Raw genomic sequence first — 20,939 nt, 5'->3', positions numbered from 1 at the left:
CCTTTCTCTTCTGGCCAAAGGAGCCTATCAAGAATGGGTTAGTGCTCATGAATTCTTTCAGTTTGTGTTCATCGAGGAAAGTGTTTCTTTCTCCTTAATTATGACCGTTTTGCTGGCTATAGTAATGAGGATTGGTAGTTACTGTCTTTCATTCCTTGAAATTGAGATCTCCCTGGCTGTACCTCCCAAATATAGAAAAAGTCAAGTGTTGTAACAAGAGCGGCAGGGCTGCGTCCCCGCCACCCGGCTGCCCACATGGCTAGCTTTACCTGAAATAATTACACGGAAACTGTATTCTTTTAATCACTGCTTGGCCCATTAGTTCCAGCCTCTTATTGGTTAGCTCTTACATATTGATCTAACCCATTTTTAATATTCTGTGTAGCCCCACGAGCTGGCTTACCAGGGAAGATCTTAACCTGCGTCTGTCTGGAGTGGGAGAATCATGGTGACTCCTCACTCAGCTTCTTTCTCCCAGCATCCTGTTCTGTCTACTCCGCCTACCTAATTTTCTGTCCTATTAAAGGGCTAAGGCAGTTTCTTTATTTAACCAATGAAATTAACTACTCCATCAGTCAAGGTGTGAGCCAAGATGCCTGGCCCGCCTTGTTTCCTGAGGCAGTCTCTCACTGATCATAGGATTTGCCATTTCGTAGGCTGGGCTGTCTAGCCCACAAGCCCTGAGGCACTGCCTGTCTCTCCCTCCCCAGTGCCGGGGTAAGTACAAGCTACCATGCCCAACTATTTGCATGGGTGCTGCGGATCAATCTCAGAGCCTTGTGGGTGCTAGGCAAGCCCTCTCCCAACTGACCTGCATCTCCAGCCCCAAATACGATCTGGCAGTAGGAAGAGATGGACTCTGAGCCGACTAGAACTGAGCTCAAATTAAGCGTCAGTCTTTCAGCAGACAACTTAGATTCTCTGTTCACCTCCTCTATCCTAGGCTAACTGCTCAACTAGATGCAATCATGGAAGGATCTAGTGCAGGACTGCCCCTGAGGGCAGTCTGTGGAATCTGCCTCCTCCTCCCTCCTCCTCCTCTTCATTGGCTCTGAAGCCTTGGCAGACATAGAAGTTGCTATGTAGGCCAGACTGGCCTCAAACTCAGAGATCTACCATCTCTGCTTTCCAAGTGTGGGGATTAAAGGTGCGTGCCACCACGCCTCCTGCTTTCTTTCCTCAGCGTATCAGACGACTTGGGCAGGTTCCGAAGGGGTTCTTTCACCGTCCTTGTACTGCCCAAGGCCCATTGCTCTGTTTTTTCTGTGCTTTCTCTTAATAGTAATATCTCCTATGGAGAGATTTAAGGAATTCCAGATCAAATCATATCCGTTACAAGACTTCAGCTATTTGAAACTTCGGCGTCTCCAGGAAGTCAGAGGGCAAAAGGGAAAAACCTTCCACGGGAAGATCAACTCAACAGAAAATAGTCTCCCAAAGTTGCTGGGCCCAAAGGTCAGGTAAGCTGAGCTCTTAGCTGATAGAGTGGTCTGGGTGCGGGTGTTAAAGATTTTGGAGATGCTGGTGAGGGGCAGAGTGTCTGGCAGGTCATCCTAGGTGGATGGGTGTGGCTGGCTGGGTTTGTCCTCCAGGATCTGCATTGTCTCTGTCTCATTTGGCTACTTAAGAACAACCACCATTCATTTCCTCAAGGCCACAGTAATGTTTTTTAAAAGGTAGAAAGGATCTTCTGGCTTTTTGTGTCCCTGTTGCTGGGTCCTTTTGACTCAGTGTCTTCAGAAGATTGTCCACCTAGGGGAGCAAGCTCTAGCATGGCAGGTACGAGCTTGGCTTACAGTCAGTCCAACCCAGGTTCAAAGCCTGGCTTGGTCACTTGCTTTGGCTGTGTCCCTGGCCAAGGGATCTGACTTCTCTAAGCCTTGTGCTTTGTGGGTTTCTGAGTTTCAAGGTCATTATAAGCCAGTGGTTATATGAACTATTGATAAATCATACTTAATGCTGACAGGATGCTTAGCATCTGGCATTAAGTTATCTAATTAATCTCCACAATGTCCCTAAAGGCGCTCTGGTCATCACCCAGTTTCCAGGTGAGAAAACTAAGCTTCACAGAAGGGTGAAGTTGCTTGTTCAAGGTCACACATTGTAGAAAGTGGTAGAACCAGAATTCAAGCCTGAGCATCTGGTCGAATATCTGTCCCGTCTGCCATGGGTCTCGCTGGCATGCGACAGAGCCACATTGAGACCTGTGCTCTTGCCTTAACTCGAGGACCTGAGGAACAGGAAAAGATTGCATCAGGAGCACCGCTCACTCCTCGTCCCATTTGAAACTCAAGTATCATGAGATGTCTAAGCCAGGCGGTGGTAGCACACGCCTTTAATCCCAGCACTAGGGAGGTGGAGGCAGATAGATCTCTGTGAGTTTGAATTCAGCCTGATCTACATAGTGAGTTCCAGGACAGCCAGAGCTACGTCCTTTAAAAAACAAAAACAAGCCGGGCGGTGGTGCCGCACGCCTTTAATCCCAGCACTCGGCAGGCAGAGGCAGGTGGATCTCTGTGAGTTTGAGGCCAGCCTGGTCTACAAGAGCTAGTTCCAGGACGGGAACCAAAAAAGCTATGGAGAAACCCTGTCTGGAAAATAAAAAAACAAAAGCAAAAACAAACAAACAAAAACCAAAAAAACCAGTATCAATAATGGGGTTAGTATCTGTCGCGGCCACCCTCGTCCAGCAAGGATGACGCGACCACCGGAGCTCTTCTCACTGCAGTTTTATTCAGGACCTTTTGACAATTGTAAAATCTCTCTCTCTCCCCAGGCAAACCTCTCCCAGCCCTTAAGTAGGCCTGGGCCGCCATCCTCAGATTGCCAGGTGGGCACTGCCCATAGGTTCACGCATATGCAAGCAGCTGACAGTCATTGCGTGATAATAGCATAAGTCAGGCCTTAGCCATAGGAGTTGATTATCACAGAGAGCACTCGCTTTCGGGATTGCGGAGGGCGGGAGCCAGCACCATCATGTGCGACTCCACGCAGCTCTCTACATTGCCATCAGGTGTGGCTTCACGCAGCTCGCTACAGTTCCCCCTTTTTGTTTTGTAAAGCTACAGGCAAGAGTAGAGGTCTGATCTCTGTTAAAAATGGAACATGTGCTAGTGTCTGTCCAGGTGTCATTCACCCAGAGAACACTAGACCTGTCCGGTGTCTTTTTACAGAGGTGGGAGCTAGACACCAACCCACATGCAATCAAACTTGCTCTTCTTGAGGTTGATGTATGCTTACCTCAAGTGCAGTGCGCAAGCCTCGCATCCTGTGCTCGCTTCTATCTCTTTTAAGGTAGATAGCCAAACTTGGGGAGACTGTCCTGCTTCAATGGCCGTGAAGGCCTGAATGATCATAACTGCATTGCAATGCTGTGAAACCCTTATGTGACAGACGCACCACAGGCATACCAGGGAGGCAAGCACCATTAATCCTGTTAGGGCTCCTATTCCCGCCCACTCCTTCAGATGATCCATGGAGTGATCCAGGAGGATAGTCCTTCTGCCAGGCTGGTGTCCATGCGTGTGGAATCTGCGGTCGCGATTGTCATCCGCAGCTTTTCCAGTTGTTTTTGAATTCACCAGACCAATTACCTAAAAGATATCTAGACAATTCTTTAGACAGATTAGCTACATGGGTTAATCTTTCATACTGAATGCTGGTCACATACAGCCCTGGATGGATAGAAATGTCTGACAGACTAGGGTATGGACTTGCCTCTCTTAACATACCCCAGCTGCCATACCCCCGTGGCACATTCATTCTTGTCAGCTGAGTGCATGGAAGACACCTCCTCGTGCACCTCTTTGGCTTCCCTAGCAGCTCAGCTGATCCTGCTTCTGCTAAGTGACCATATGCTGTATTCTCGTGGGTTGTCTGATCTCACACAGGATTTAAAGATAAATGCCCATGACAACAGGTGTTGAGATTGCCAGCAGTAGGGTTCCTAATCACCATTAGACCCAACCTCCCATTTGGGCTATGGTATTCTACCAACCCTTTGGCTAAAACAGTACCCACAGGTACCTGCTCCTACAATAAGGCAGTCTCTTGATTTAAATTCGCTCTGCCGCAGACTTTCAGCGGCGTGCAGAGCCTGAAACTGCCATTGCCTTTTCCTTGCCCTGCAGCTACGCTGCGTTCTCGGGCAGCCCTGTGGGGTCTGTGCTCCAGCTTGTCTCAGCTCCAGCACTTGTTGCGTTTGCTGATACTCTTAGCACTGCTGTGGCATTCGCCAGGCTAGGCACCGACTGCTGAGACAATGTTCCTTCTACCACAGCCACCTACCTAGCAAAGCTCTGCTCCAGCTGCCTTCTAGCCCCAGCTGCATTCGTTCTAGGTCCAGACTGGTGCATAGAGTGGAGCGGAACTCAGGGAAGCAGGCTTGCTGCTCTGAAGGGACCCCACTTAAATTATCTTATAGGGAATTTGGACGTTGTCAATCTCTCTGGCTACTTCCTGCTGAGCGGGGACGTTGCATTCTTACTGCCATTTTCAACCACGCTCGGAAGCAGGTCTCTACATTGCCATCAGGTGTGGCTTCACGCAGCTCGCTACAAGTATCACTGTCCTGTTTTTCAATGGCCTCTTCGTTTATCCATTAACGCTTCCGATCTGCTGGCTTCCACAAGAAGCAACCCATGACTTCCAGGTTGTGTCCCCCTCCCCCCTTATTTGAAACAGTATTTATCTGTAGCTTTGGAGCCTGTCCTGGAACTCGTTCTGTAGACCAGGCTGGCCTCAACTCACAGAGATCTTCCTGCCTCTCCCTCCTGAGTGCTGGGATTAAAGGCATGTGCCATCACTGCCCGGCTACTTGTTTTTCTTCTGATGGAATATTCCCACTTCCAGCTTCCACACAGGTAGAGAAAAAACAGACCCAGTGTGTCTGTTGTGAGCCAGTAAGGGAGAAGGGACAGAGGGGGCCCAAGTAAAAGTTACAGGGCACGCTGGGTACGCACCTGTCCCATGCTCTTCTTGGAGGGGCAGGAATGAAGCCAGCCTATCTTTGCATGAGCTGAGCGAGCCCCAGCTATCCATAGCTCATAATCTTTTCTCTATTTCTAATCACCTGCCTCGCCTCTCTCCTGCTGCCATAGACAGAAACCGAGGACAGCACAACAGGGCTGCCTTTGTAAAATTAAGCTCAATTTGAATAGAGTCTAGGGGCTGCAGGCTGAGCAGGGGAACTGGTCTTCATAAACAGAGAGGCAGCCTCTGCTGTGCCCCTAGGTGCCTAGAGAGCCTCACCTTTGAACAGTCATTCTGTTTGTAAGCATCTCTGGCTGGTGGGAATTCTTTTCCTTTACTGGGAAACCTGAACTTTATGCTTGTACTTCTTGTCCACCAGGCTGCCACAGCTGCATGGGATCATCTTCTCTTCCGGAAGCAGCCTTCTGGTGGCTAAAAGGTCCCTAGTTCCTTTCTCTCCCAAGTCCAGGCTCTCTGACATTTCTGTGACCCCAGCCAGCAGCAGTCAGACTCACTCAGGATTTGGTTTTGAGGGTTTTTTCACCTTCTTCAGAGGTGCAGATTCTCGGGGGAGGGGGGCTCTCATCAGCAGTACCGCGAGGGCTGACTTCTTGGGACTGATTAGCTGGCTATTTTATGGACCAGTTCTAACAAGCTGTTACATTTCAGATCTAGGTTTGGTCATCCGGCCAAATGTCCCATGGCCAACACCAAGTTCGGTGAACTCCCCAGGGATGCCATAGTGGGGGTCTACATGAAGGTGCACACTCTGAAGGAAGGTGACATTGTGGTAAGTGTACGAGGAGCTTCGTTCACAGGCTAGTGCACAGCACAAATGGGCTGTGGGTACTGGGTAACGAGCAGAAAGGCTTAGAAACACATCTTTCCATATTTGATGATATAAGAAATCGTGCTGGGCTGGTAGGTGGCTCAAGGGGCGAAAGCGCTTCTAGCTGAAGCCTGTCAACCTGACTTAGCTCCCCGGAACACACAGTGAAAGGAGAGAACTGACTCCTGAAAGTTGTCCTTTTAACACACACGTGCACGTGCACGCGCACAAGCACACGCATATACACATGCACACACACATACACAACACACACATATATATACACACACAAGCACATACATACACACATGCACATACATACACAACACACACATGCACACACATGATAAAATAAAATATTTTTTTAAAATTTTTGTTTTTTTAAGAGAGGGTCTCTCTATGTAACAGCTCTGGCTGTCCTGAACTTGCTTTGTAGCCCAGGCTGGCCTTGAACTCATAGAGCTTTGCCTGTCTCTGCCTCCCAACTGCCAGGATTAAAAGCATGTACTACCACTGCCTGGCTTAAATTAAAATTAAATTAAATTCAAATTAGAGTAAATTAAAATTTCTAAGAAAAGAAAGAAATAAAAGACTTTAATTCGTGGTGGTGCATGCCTTGGGAGGCAAGGCAGGCAGGTCTTTCTGAGTTTGAGGCTAGCCTGGTCTAGATAGTGAGTTCTGGGTCAACCAGGATTACACAGTAAGATCCTGTCTCAAAAAAAAAAGTAAAACAATAAAATAAAGACATGATAAAGATATTGTGGTTGATCTTTTAGGAATCTATATATTGGGGTTCATGAAAGCAGAGGGGAGGGAAATTTTAAGAGAGTCATAAAATAATGTAAAGTTACAAAATATGGGAAAGTACTATCTGACAAGGCAGCAGAGGGCGGGTAACTGGAGAGAGAAAAGGAACCATCTGGAGATGACGAGGCCAGGGGGACGGGTGGGGGAAGGGAACGACTAAAAATAATCCCTACATGTAGCTATGGCAGTGTGACTGGGAGCTGGGGAAAGCCCAGTTGGCAAGATGATAGGTGTGAGTGTGGATAACTGAATTTGAGCCAGAGCCCATTGGAGAAAACTGGGTGTGGTGGCTCTGGGGAGGCAGACGAGCCCCTGCTTAGTGAGCTGTGTGGTTTGAAAGAAAATGGCCCCCAAAGGGAGTGGCATTATTAGGAGTAAGCGTGGTCTTATTGGCGGACATGAATCACTGTGGAGGTGGTCTTTGAAGTCTCATATATGTTCAACCGGTGTCCAGTGAGATAGACCACTTCCTGTTGCCGTGAGACAATATGTAAGAGCTCTCTCAGCTACTCCAGCATGTCTGCCTGCGTGCTGCCTTGCTTCCCGCCGTGACAGTAATGGAGTAAACTCTGAATTGTAAACTGCCAGCACAATTAAATGTTTTCTTTCATAAGAGTTGCCGTAGTCAAGCCGGGTGGCGGTTTCTCCTGCCTTTAATCCTAGCACTCGGGAGGCAGAGGCCAGCCTGGTCTACAAAAGCTAGTTCCAGGACAGACTCCAAAGCTACAGAGAAACCCTGTCTCAAAAAAAACATAAAAAATAAGAAAAAAGAGTTGTGGTCATGGTGTCTCTTCACAGCAACAAAAAACCCTATCTATGTCATGATCTTCAAGCCAAAGAGCCCCTGTCTCAAAATACAAGGTGGATGGCTCCCGAGGATGACGCCTGAAGACTAGCCTCGGTCTTCCACATGCATGCACACACGGAAAGATGCCATGATGAAATAACTTCCAAAGCCTTTCCAAAAAAAAATATAAAACATAAAATGTCCTTATTGGGGAGATACCAATAAAAATATTTATAAAGGAGTCTGGTGAGGTGGAACATATCTATGGTGCCGAAACAAGAGGATTGTGGATTTGAGGCAATCCTGGGCTGCACAGGGACACTCTGCCGTAGAAACAAACAAACAAATTTGTGAATGAAGCTGCAGATGCTGCTCGGTTATGCACACTTGTCTGGGTACGTGGGTTCAATCCCCAGCACCATCGTGAGGGACTGGAGAGAGAGACAGAGTGGGAGAGAGAAAGAGGCGGGGGGGGGGGGGCGCTGGAAGATGGCTCGTTGTTCCTTTGGAGCTCTTGCTGTTCTTTCAGAGGACCTGGGTTCACTTCGTGGTAGCTCACAGCCACCTGCAGTTCCAGTTCCCGGAGACCCAACATCCTCTTCTGATCTCTGGGCAGCTGCATGCACTCGGGTGCACATGCGTATATAATACATAAATAAATCTGTTTTAAAAAGCAAAGAAAGGAGAAATGTCTAGGTGAAAGTGCTGGCCGTCCTTTAAAACAGTGGAGAGAGAGCGAGTCGAGGACACCGCCTCTTAGTAAGCCTTTTCAGCTCTCTGCTCGGAAGTCCTAGTGTGCGGTACAATACGAGGAGAGAGGATAAAAACGTATAAAGATCAAAAGCTGGGCCTGTGCTACAGAACTGCAGTCCCAGGTACTTGAGAAGCTGCAGCAGAATTGCAAGTTCAAGATCAGCTTGAGAGAGAGAGAGAGAGAGAGAGAGAGAGAGAGAGAGAGAGAGAGGAGAGAGGCTCTTGCTATTTTATTATATAGCTCAAACTAGACCCATCTACCCCTGCACTCTAAGTGCTGGAGTTGATTGACTATGTCTGGCTAAAAATAATATATATATATATTAGCCATATATATAATTTGATATATATGTTTTTCTCTGTGTAGCCCTGACTGTCCTGGAACTCACTATGTAGACCAAACTGGATTAACTTGGAGATCAGGTTGCCCTTGTGTCCTCAGTACTGGGATTAAAGGCATGTGTCACCACTGCCTGAAAAATACTTATTTTTATTTTATTTGTATTTTTTTGCCCAAATATCTGTGTGTATATCATGTGTGCAGTGTCTGCTGGGGAGGGTACTGGGTCCTGGGTACTAGGAGGTACAGATAGTTTAAAACCACATACCCAGGCCCTCTGGAAGAGCAGCAAGTACTCTTAATCACTGAGCTGTTTCTCCAGCCCCTAAAACAAAATCTTAAAATGAAGGACTCAGTTGGGCAGTGGTGGTACACCCCTTTAATCTCAGCACTCAGGAGGCAGAGGCAGGTGGATCTCTGTGAGTTCAAGGACAGGCTGTTCTACAGAGCTAATTCCAGGGCAGCCAGGGCTACACAGAAACCCTGTCTCAAAAAATAAAAGCAAACTAACTAACTAACTAACTAACTAACTAACTAACTAACTAACTAACAAGAAGGTCTCGGTATGAAAATATAAGAATTTAGCCAGGTGCAGGCCACACGCCAATAATCCAGAATGCAGGGGGCTAAAATGGGGGAACTGTGAGTTCAGCGCAACCTAAGCTACACAGAACTGTCTTTAATTATATGATTTCAAACCTATGACAGGGAAAAGGTAAAGCTTTAGTAAAATGTTAGTGGGTCACTGGAGACTTAGCGTTCAGGGCACGGGGTGAGCTAGCGACATGTAGAGCGTTGTTAGGCAGAAGGGTGTTGGTTTAGACTGTAACAAAGATTTTAGATATTGTCAACACCCATAGGACTTTGCAGTACACAGACATGGCTGGCCTCTGGTGGGTTTAAATGTTTATTTTTGTCATACTGGAGATTAGACCTAGGGTTTCACACATGCTAAGCAAATTGCTCTGCCACTGAACTACATCCCCAACCCAAGAATGAATCTTTTTCCTTTCTTTTTTGATTTTCAGAAAGGGTCTTACTCTGTATGTAGCTCAGGCTGGCCTGTACCTTACTATGTAGCACAGGCTGGTTTTGAATTTCTGGGTGATTCAGCCTCCTGAGTGCTGAATACATACATACATAATACATACATGCATAATATGTACATACATATACACATACGTATGCTTGTAATACACACACACATACACACACACACACATATAATTAGCTGTTACACCTGGAATTAAGAGTAAATTTGATGTGGGATGTCCTTCTGTAAATGTGTTGCTTTTATTGGTTAATGAATAAAGTTGTTTTGGCCAATGGCTTAGCAGAGTAAAGCCAGGTGGGAAATTTGAACAGAGATAAAGGGAGAGAGTAGGCGGAGTCAAGGAGATGCCATGTAGCTGTGGAAGGAGAAAGATGCCAGAACATTGCCAGTTAGCCACAGGTGATACATAGATGAATAGAAATGGATTAATTTAAGCTGTAAGAGCTAGCTAGGAATATGCCTAAGCCATTGACCAAAAAGTTTATAATTAATATAGTTTCCATGTGATTGATTATTCAGGTTTGGCCAGGGAAACAAAAGCAAAAGCATATTCTCCATTTACAGCCCATGGGGAAGGTTGGGAATGGCTGAAAAGGGAAAGGCCTAGGAGATGATTGGTTCTATTTTTCCTTTTTTAAGTATTGAGAGAAAATGGGCAGGGCGGTGTTGGTGCACGCCTTTAGTCCTAGAAGTTGGGAGGCAGAGGCAGGCAGATCTTAGTGAGTTTGAGGCCAGCCTGGTCTACAGAGCAAGTTCCAGGACAACCAGTGCTACACAGAGAAACCCTGTCTCAAACAGATAAACAAAAAACAAACAAGAAGAAGGAAAAACAAAGAAGATGACAAGAAAATGGGTTTACTCAGCAGAGAGAGGTGTTGGAGGGCCAGGCATGGTGGTATTATACCTGTTCTAGCACTCAGAAGGCTGAGGGAAGACCATCACTCAGACCCAGGCAAGCTTGGGCAATAGACCAAGACTCCATCTCACAATGAATTAATGAGGACAGATTTGAGATTGGACATAGAGAAAGTTAAAGCATAGTGGTATGAGGGGCCCTGAGAGCCAAGCCTGCTGTATGGTGGTGGGACAGAGGACCTAGAGGGCCCTGTTTCTCCAGGACCGGGTACTGTGTTGGTGTTTCTACACCCCAATAAGCCTCTCCATGGCTGCAGCAAGCCAAATCAGACCAGATCAAACCGAATTAGCAAAAGCCCAGGTGGTAGTACACATCTTTAATCCTGACACTCGGGAGGCAGAGAGGCAGGTGGATCTCTGTGAGTGAGTTCCAGGAAAGGCTTCAAAACTACAGAGAAATCCTGTCTCGAAAAACCAAAAAAAAGGGGGGGGGGGGAGAAAGAAAAAACTCAAAACCCAGGTTTAATGGGTAAAACGCTCCTGGATGATCTTCTGGCACCCCAGAGAGGAGAAGGGGAAAAGAGACTGAAAAACCATGTGTCTGTTTTCTGTGGGGGCACTTTAAATATCCTGTGGGAATGGTCTTGAGTATCTCTGGGGGAAGGAACCATGTTTGTAGGACTTTCTGAGATGAGGTAGGGTTTGGGGAGAGAGAGATGGAGGTGGAGCTTCCATCAGAACATTCCAGACTCTTTGGCTATGTGGATGCCAAGGGTTGGGGTGGAGCTTGCACCAGAACATCCCAGACTCTTTAGATATAATGATGCCAGTTTATGTCCATGGGGTGATGTGGGGGAGGAGGGGAGCTGGGAGTCTGTGGGCTCATGCAGAGTTGGAGGTATGGATGAGGAAGCATTCAGTTAGCTGCCATCCTGGAGACCTCAGACATTCAGATCTAACTTACATGCTCTCAAAGTTAAGCCCAAGCAACGTTTGTCTAACTTGGATATACCTACCAGTGAGTAACAAACAAAAGTCCTGGACTGGCCCTCCTTGTCAGCACACAAAGCCCCAGAAAGACCCCTCCTCCTCAGGCCCCATGTTTCCCATCCAGAATCTGCAGGCAGATCTGGCTACTGTGAGGTTTAACTTTCTGTCGCTTCTCCCTAGGGCACCCACCAGGCCTTTCTTCCAGAAAGTATGCGTGACCTCCGACCTCTTATCCTTTTGAGCATGGGAACAGAGCTCATACGGGTGAGAAAAGAAAAGTTCTGTGAGTTGATTGATGGGGAGACGAAAGAAAAGATGATAAAGATGGACGTGGATTATCCCAGGTCAGTGCTGGAAATGTACATAAGTCCTTTGGAGCCACTGAACGAGGTTTTCCATTAGCTAAAGAAAGTGTGTGTATGGACGTGTGTGTGTGTGTGTGTGCGCGCGCGTGCGCACATGCGTGCGTGTGCGCACATGCGTGCGTGCGTGTCTAGAACTGGTGATGATAAGGGTGAATTGGTGTTGATGTTGTTTAGTCCCAAAGAAATATACAGAGGTCTGCATTAATTATAAACTGATTGGTCTAGTAGCTCAGGCTTCTTATTAACTTATAACTTACATTAGCCCATAATTTTTGTCTGTTTTAGACATGTGGCTTGGTACCTTTTTCAGCAAGGCAGTCACATCTTGCTTCCTCTGTGTCTGGGTGACGACTGAAGACTGAACTTTCCTCTTCCCATAACTCTCGTTGCCCTGCCTCTACTTCCTGCCTGGCTACTGGCCAATCAGCGTTTTATTAAAAATAATACACGTGACAGGATAAAAGACCATTGTCCCACAGCAAACTGGGTTGTTATTCTACTCAGAACAGCTGCAGTTTCTGATGCTACTTTCAGCATTGGGTTTCAAAGAGCTAGCTCGAAAACCTTCTCTCCCCTCTGAGTCATCCACTTGTGAATTTGTCTTTAATAAAGCCAGAATATGGGGGAAGCTACATACATTAAGATGTGCACAACCCTCCCACGCACAATAAACAGTGACAGACACCCACATGTGTCACCCTGAGGAGACAATGGTGCGGCTTGAATAAGGTTACATTGGAGCTAAAGAGATGGTCCGGCCCTCAAGGTAGAGTCCAACAACAAAACAAAAGAATTCGGGACTGGAGAGATGGCTCAGCAGTTAAGAGCACTTGCTGTTCTTGCAGAGGACCCAGGTTTGTTTCTTATAACCTTCTGTAACTCCGGTTCCAAGGAATCTGATCGATGCCTTCTTCTGACCTCAGAAGGCATGCACATGGTGCACAGACATTCACATAAATAAATAAATCATTTAAAAAAAATTTTAAAAGAAAAATTGACTAGATAGGTGTTAGGAATATTTCCTAACTGAGCCACTCCGCCGATGCAAAATAATCCCAATTAAGCCAAATCAGTGTAGATTAAAAGATATCCAGGTTTAATTAGACACCTGTGCTCCCGGGTGGCCCCAGGGTTCCCAGGAACCACGAGGGGGGGGGGGTCACGTGTTTATTTTCCGGGGAGCAGTTTGAATAGCCTGTGGGAGTGGTCTTGATCTTTCCTGAGGAGGGGTCAAGGTTCGAGGGGCACAGGGGAGGGTCCTCCAAAGATGGAGGCTGGAGGCTGGGATTACAATAGGTATTTCTCCTATTGTAGGTCAGTCGTCCTTATAAATTTAGACCATGAAACCCAATATGGACAAGTTCAACAGAACCACCACATACCAATCAGGCTACCCATGCATGCTTCAGCATTGCCAGGGCCTAAATTACATTAAAAAAAATTCAGGATACAGGCGCAGTTAGGTCTCAAAGAAACCCAGGACAAAGGGCTAGTTGAGGTGTCTTTTAGCATGTCAAAGGGGACTCTGGCTAGCTCTCCCAGCATGCTCAGTACCTGTAGCTCCTCCCAGCATTTCTCACCCTGCCCCCTACCCTAAACCTCTCCCAGGGACTTGGCTTCTTCGGCTTCTTCGGTCTCTGAGCCTCTTGGTCCACAGGCTCTCCTCTTAGCTCCCTGCTTCTCTTATTTATTTATTTATTTGTTATGTATACAATATTCTATCTGTGTGTATGTCTGCAGGCCAGAAGAGGGCACCAGACCTCATTACAGATGGTTGTGAGCCACCATGTGGTTGCTGGGAATTGAACTCAGGACCTTTGGAAGAGCAGGCAATGCTCTTAACCACTGAGCCATCTCTCCAGCCCTTCTCTTCCTCTCTTGCCCCTGACCATGGTCTGGTTTATTCTGCTGGCCATGTTCATTCTGGACCCTTCCAGATGCCTTTGGCTGTTCTTTCCCTCATATCTATAAGTCTTCAGTCATACCTAGGAGCAGTCAGGTCTCATCCTTTTCACTCAGACTGAGGGCAGGGTGTTTCCGGGTGTATACAGGTTTTGTGTGTATGTGAAAAATTTAGCCATTTATTTTCTAAATCAGTGCACATACATTAGGTTTCATTGTAGCGTTTTCAAACAAAATTTGTTAATTCTCTTGATTTTCTCCCCATCCCTCTGTCTCACCCCTGTCCCCTTCTGCCTGGCCCCTTGTGTAGTCTTGATGCTAGGTACAGATTCTAGTGCAAACTAGAGAAACAACGAGTTGAATTTACTAAACCCTGGACTGAACTGACCTGTTGCTCAGGGCAGTTAGGCATTTAAGTAGGAGATACTGAAGAGGGCAAGACAGCTCATGCCTGTAATCTCAGCACGTGGGAGGTAGAGGCAGGAGGTTGCGAGTTTAAGACTACATAGTGAGTTTGAGACCAGTCTGAGCTACACAAGGCTCTGTCTCAAAACTCAGAAGAAACTGAATGGATTTAAGAAAACTCATGAGCAAATCAAAGAACAGTTTTTATGTAGATATGGCCGTTAGGTATAATCTTAAGGGGAGCCTCTCCATCCACGCAAAATAACTCCAATTAAATCAGATTAGACCAAATCAAGCCCACATTTAATGAGTGGTGGGGAGCATGGGGGGCACCGTGCAAAACCCATGACCATGGCGCAACCCTAAATGGCCTGTGGGAGTGGTCCTGACCCTCCCTGGGGAGGGGTGGGGCTTTCCCGGAGGTGGAGTCTGGACCATGCAACTCCCAGGGGGAGGAGGCTTGAGATGGAGCTTTTTTGCTCCATTGGCGCCCCAAGGATGACTGCCAGAGGCTGGGGTGATGCTTCCAATCATCCAGTGGCCAAACTTGGGGCTGCTGGTGAGAGAAACAAGTTGAAAATCGTTGGCAGCTTCTTCCAGCCTCAGGGTGCCATTCTCTTCTGGATCTTGAGTATGACTCTATTAAAAATGGTCTTTGGGCCCTGCGGCGGTGGCGCACGCCTTTAATCCCAGCACTAGGGAGGCAGAAGCAGGCGGAGCTCTGTGAGTTTGGGGCCAACCTGATATACAAGAGATAGTTCCAGGACAGCTACGACGGTTACACAGAGAAACCCTGTCTCGAAAATAAGAACAGTAATAATGGTCTTCCGAACCAATCTCCTGGATGAGTGATCTAAGGAGCCTCAACTCGTCCTGTGATGCGTGGGGCAGGGCAGTGTTTGTGAAGATCAGATTCCTGAAGGTTTTCTTTAGCTGCTGTTTGGAGCGGTTGCCCCTTGCACTGCTGGGCAAGCGCCGCCTTGTGCCACCACGATGCTGCCAGGCAGGATTCTGCATTTGCTAATTGTTGAGCTTGTGGTTTCCTGGACAGCCCCAGCACACGGGAGATAGAGCCATCGTGCAGCTCAAATATCTTTAAACGGCGGCGCCTGTCCAGCGAATGCCTTCACGGCCTGGGTCATGGCACACCGGGCAAAACAAAGAGCTGACCATAGTGGCATAGTCACAGTTTAGGACGGGCTGGGGTTTGGAGCTAGACACTCGTTGTTCTGTTTACTCAAAAGAATAGACTAGAAATCAGTGTGACCCTCAGTGTCGGTGGGTGACATGCGGTTTTATCTGTCTTGGACTCTGGATCCAAAAATAAGTGGTCCTGTAGGAATGTGTAATTATGTGCTTCTCCCTCATAGGTTTTTGGCAAGTTCCTTTGGCCTCTTCAAGCCCATGGTTCACATCTGTGAAATGGGTTAGTTGTGAAAACAAAAAACTCGACCCATGTAGCTGGGCGTGATGGCTCATGCCTTCGATCTCAGCAAAACAAAAGAAAATGGGCTGGAGAGATGGCAGGAGGTAGAAGCATGCAGATTTTTTTGAGTTCGAAGCTAGCCTGGTCTACAAAGGGAGTTCCAGGACAGCCAAAGCTGTTACACAGAGAAACCCTGTCTTGAAAAACAGAAAAAACAAACAAACAAAACCAAAAAGACTCAGCCAGTGTATGGGCTGTGGGCACGTGATAAATGTTGTGTAAGGAGATGTGAGTTAACACAACTTTGAAGAGGAGACTGTCCATCCATGTGCTGGTAAAGGGCTGCCAACCAGGTTGCTAGGAGGCAGGAGACAATCTTGCCAAGGAACATGTGCTGATTTCTGTGGTGTGACTATACTAACCAGCCAATTGCCAGCTACCAACACAATGTCATTCAAGATAGGTAGCACTGAGAAGAGAGGCCCACAGTTAGCTTTCCAGACTGGGCAGGGACGTTACTGAGACCTGGAGGACCTTAGAGCTCATTCTGACTGTTGGGTGTTTTCTTAGGTTGAGTTCTAAGGATCACAGTTGCTTTGTCCTGATCAACATCGTTTCGCTGGGACCATTCATGGTTACCAGTGAGGTGTTGGGCTTGCGTCCTTGGACAGGTGAGGTCAGATGAGTCAGAGGAAGTTTGGAATGCCCTTCCCTTGCTGAGGTATCAGAAGGAATGAGCCAATAAGCACTGAACCCTACTGCTCTACCTTCTCACCCTTAGATGCTGCGAGGGAGGGGCCCAGGTAGGATTAAGACATCATGACCAGCCCAGGACAGCCACTCTCTATTTCTCTCAGATTTTTCTGTTCTGAACATTTCATATAAAAGAATTATTTTGTAGCCGGGCGGTGGTGGCGCACGCCTTTAATCCCAGCACTCAGGAGGCAGAGGCAGGCAGATCTTTGTGAGTTCGAGGCCAACCTGGAGCTAGTTCCAGGACAGGCTCCAATGCTACGGATAAACTCAGTCTCAAAAAACAAACAAACAAACAAAAACAACAACAACAAAAAACCAAAGAATAATTTTGTGTGTGTGTGTGTGTTTGAGACATAGAGAGCGAGCGAGACAGAGAGAGACAGTCTATCCATCAGCTGATAGGCATTTGGATTGTTCTGCTCTCCACTGTTATGATCGATGTGTCTCTGAACATTCTTGTGCAGGTTTGTATATGAACATATATATATGGCAAACCACCGAGTCATGTGATAACTGTATGTTTAACCTTCTGAGAAGTTGTCAAACTGTTTTCCAAAGTGGCTGCATCAGCTTACATCCCTCAGCCCTGGAGACCCTCCCTCCAGACTCAGAGCATCTCCATGCTTCTGATGGTAGCCATCTTAGTGTGTGTGTGTGGTCTTGCCCCGGTGGTACCCTCCTCCCACTGTAGCTTTTATTGACAAAAAGCTGATCAACAGCTACATTATTTTTTTTTTTCTGATAGGATCTTGCTTTATAGCCCAGGCTATCTTAGAACTTGCTGTGTAGATCATGCTGATCTCAAACTCATAATCCTCCTGTCTCTTGAGTGCTGAGATTATCAGCGTGTGCCATGACCAGCTTTCCAATAGCTTATGCTTATTATTTTCATTTATTTTATTATTGTGAGTGTCTGCATGTATTCATGTGTGGTAGGTATGTGTGGGTACATAGAGGATAACTTTGTGAGTTAGTGTTCTCTTTCCACCTTCACATGGGTTCTGGGAATCGAATCCTGGTTACCAAGCTTACATGACAAGCGCTTACCCACTGAACCATCTTGCTGGCCTTGGTTTGTTTGGCATTTTTGTTTGTTTTTATTTTTCAAGACAGGGTTTCTCTGTGTAACAGTCCTAGCTGTCCTGGAACTCACTTTGTAGACCAGGCTGGAACTCCTAGAGATCCACCTGCCTCTGCCTCCCAAGTACTGGGATTAAAGGTGTGTGCCATCACGGCCCAGTTTTGTTTGGCCTTTATGAAACACAGTTTTACTATGTAGCCCAGACTATTTTCAAATTCACCATGTAGTTCAGCCTAGCCTCAAATTCAGTGATCCTCCTGTATCTGTGTTAGAAGTAGTGAAATTTTAGGTATATACCTCCATCTCCATTTTATCCACCAAGATTAGCTTCAATCCACTTTATTGGATTCAGTATATCAAAAGTATTCTTTCGACACATCAATTTTAAAATTAATAATTCACATTTCTTTGTGTTGTGTGTCTAATTCATACTGGCCACATTTCCGGCACTGAGCAGCTCCCCAGTGACTCCTGGCCTGACAGAAGAGCAGCATAGACTTTGAGGAATGAGTTGGTAGAAAGGCAAAGAAGGTGGAGGATGTGAGAAAGCACAGGGCCCGGAAGCAGGGAGTGTTTAGTGTTTGAAAGGAAGGGTGGAAGCCTCCATCCGGGCCGGGCCCTGGAGTGCAGCTTCTGTGTTTGTCCTTCAGCGATGAAGAGCTGTGTCAGAGATACCTGAAGGAGAACAACTGGAATATCTTCCGGAAGGATCTGCTGCGGCTGCTGGTGAAGCCCCTCAATGAGCAACCGTACATCCCCATCCAGACCAAGAAGAAAGAGATCTACGATCCGAGGTCTTTGATCCTGGATTTGTGTAACCTCAACAAGAGAGTGAAACAACGTTATCCTGTTTTTATGGTGCCCCAGAAATATCTACCCCCCTTGAGGATTGTCCAGACTATTTCAGCACCCCGTCATAAAATCCAAGAACTCCTTCCTCAGTATAAAAATGCAGGAGTTCTTCTTTAGAATCAATAAAGCACATTAGGATTGGCTTCTCTGTTCCTGGATGGCCACAGGGGAGTTGCAGGCTTAGGATGGGCAAGGCTGGAGGACTCAGCCAGTAACTTGAGAGGCATGATCTCCCTTAGCACTTGTGGGATGCAAAGAGACGTGGATGCCCAGGGGGCTGGGGTGTGTCTGTTACTAGGGAACTAACGTGACCATTCCCCATCTAGAGAGAGCTCCCTCACCTCAATCAATGGACACAGTGCTGAGAACCAACACAGGCCAGTTGCTGCAGTCAATACACTATGTAAGAAAATCAAGAAACCCACTATTTTAGATTATTCCTACTGTTTTTCTTAAAACATGAGCAACTAATTTAAAATATTTTAAATAAAACATATGGGATGTGTTGGGCAGCAGGCTGTGGGCGAGGCCTCTCTGGCTAAGTCGGCATCCTGTGAACAGCAGAGGCCCACCAGCAACAAATAGGCTGTGAGACAGAGTTCAGGAAGACGCCTTGGTTCCTCTGGTACTCCTTATTTCGGGGCGCCTGTTCCCATCCAGCCTTCATACCACAGATGAAGCACCATGCTACCTCTCCACATGAGCACTCCGAGGCCTGAGAGAGGTCACGACAGCGTAGGAACCCTCTTGCACCCCATGGCTAGGGCCACTCACCTGCAACCCAGCAAAGAGTGGCCTGGGCTGTGGACTTTGAGTCGGGAGCCCCGGTGGGCCTGGTGCTGTCCCACCCGGGGCCCCCTGAATATCATGAGTCATTCCGGTGCCTACACTTTGTATCCCCAATAGTGAGTGGAGAAAGTTGGCAAGATCAATGGGTTGCATAGACGTGGAATTGACTATAGTTTTAAAAGATATGTTCAGCAGTAGATATTTTTTGTATTAAAAACCATTTTCTTGTGTACTAAACAGGAGGACTAGGATTTTTTTTTTCCTCAGAAGAGAGTGTAAATGTTATAGGGAAATGGTGAACTTAAGCGTTTTGACTTCTCTGGTGACTTGAGAGAGTCAAGAAATCAGAGACACCTAAGCAGGACGAGGTGGCAAATGCCTTCCTTGATCCTTGCACTGGGGAGCGTGAGGCTAGAGGGGCAGGGAGGTCCTAGTTAGTTCTCCTTGTCAACTTGGTGCACCTGGGGAGAGGGACCTTAACTGAAGGATTGCTTTCATTGGACAGGCCTGCGGGTACATCTGTGGGACATTTTCTTGATTGTTAATTGATGAAGGGGTCCAGCCCATGGTGGGTGTTTCCATTCTTGGGCCTGTGGGCCTGAGCTGAATAAGAAGGGTTGGTTATGAACCTGGGAGCCAGCCCGGGAGCCAGCCCGGGAGCCAGCCCGGGAGCCAGCCCGGGAGCCAGCCCGGGAGCCAGCCTTCCTCCACGGCCCCTACTTCAGTTCCTGCCTCTACTTCAGTTCCTGCCTCCAGGTTCCGAGCCTTTGGTATTTGGGGACAATGAACTATATAAACTGTAAGTCAGATAAACCCTTGCTTCCTCAAGTTTTGTTTTTTGTTTTTTGTTTTTTTTAAGATTTGTTTATTTTGTATACAGTGTTTTGCCTGGGTGTATGCTTGTACACCAGAAGAGGGCACCAGATCTCATTGCAGATGGTTGTGAGCCACCATGTGATTGCTCGGAATTGAACTCAGGACCTCTGGAAGTGCAGTCAGTGCTCTTAACCTCTGAACCATCTCTCCAGCCCCACCTCAAGTTGCTTTTAGCCATGGTTTATCATAGCAGCAACAGAGACCAAACTAGGACAAGAAGTTCACAGTCATCCACAGCACCAGTGTTGGAGGACATCCTGGGCTACAATGAGACCCTGACAAAACACAACACCAAACAAGAAGTCTGAGGCATCCCGCAAAGACCAGGTACCACTGTTGGGGGAGACTAGGGAAATAAGGGTGTCTCACTAGGGATCTCTTTGGGCTGAGGGCAGTGGCTCCAAAATGGTGGTACAGATGTCTTCATTCGTGGGAGGTGTACTTATTGGCTGTTGCTTTGAGGCAGGCTCAGAGGATGATGCACTCTGTTCTCCAGATGAGGGCTCTGCAGCTGGAAAGAACCAGATGGTACATATTCTAGGCTGCGTAGGTCCTGTGGTCCCTGTCACAGCGGCCGGTGCCACCTCAGGAAAGCAATAGTAGAAAATGTAAATGAGTAGGCGTGGCTGGTGATGATGAAATAAGCGGTTGGTCTGACCTTACTGTTAGGTCACAGTCCACTGATCTCTGTGCTAGGTAGCTGGGGCCTTGTAGTCTGACCAGCAAAAAGAAGAGCGGTCTGATACACAGCGGTGTCCTGAACACTCAGAGGACAGCCGTCTTACTAAGTACCTGAGCGTGGGGTCCAGGAACCTGCTGGGCCTGCCAGCTCTGCCGCTTTGGGCTGTTGATGTAATAAGTGTATAACAAGCAGAAGTTTTTGTTTATCAGGAAATTTGGGTCCCACTTCTTGAGAAAGTGAGAAAAAAAAAAGCTTCTAGAATGTTTTTCCACATGTTCTCAGTGAGAATGATGGGTAAAAAATGGACTTAAAGCAGTGTGTGGTGGACATGCCTTTAATTACCAAACTCCAGAAGCCAAAGACGGAAGCCCATTCAAGGCCTCAGTGGGCTATATAGAGGCCCTGCCTCAAAAACCAAA

The 20,939-nt window shown here is 47.1% G+C and overlaps 1 protein-coding gene across 1 annotated transcript in view; it reads left to right on the top strand.

The window, feature by feature from the left end:
• Nucleotides 1-18,290, top strand: part of Cnbd2 (cyclic nucleotide binding domain containing 2) — a 69,065-nt gene extending 50,775 nt beyond the window's left edge. Inside the window, exons 9-12 of the mRNA XM_057781102.1 lie at nucleotides 1,283-1,460; nucleotides 5,641-5,761; nucleotides 11,567-11,730; nucleotides 17,972-18,290. Coding sequence (XP_057637085.1) covers nucleotides 1,283-1,460; nucleotides 5,641-5,761; nucleotides 11,567-11,730; nucleotides 17,972-18,290 — 782 coding nt within the window. The remainder of the gene's footprint in view (nucleotides 1-1,282; nucleotides 1,461-5,640; nucleotides 5,762-11,566; nucleotides 11,731-17,971) is intronic.
• The last annotated feature ends 2,649 nt before the right edge of the window (nucleotides 18,291-20,939 follow it).

This window comes from Chionomys nivalis, chromosome 9, assembly GCF_950005125.1.
Source record: "Chionomys nivalis chromosome 9, mChiNiv1.1, whole genome shotgun sequence".
Lineage (NCBI taxonomy): Eukaryota > Metazoa > Chordata > Mammalia > Rodentia > Cricetidae > Chionomys > Chionomys nivalis.
Note: the sequence above shows the minus strand (reverse complement) of the source record. Positions and strands in the feature narration are given on the sequence as shown.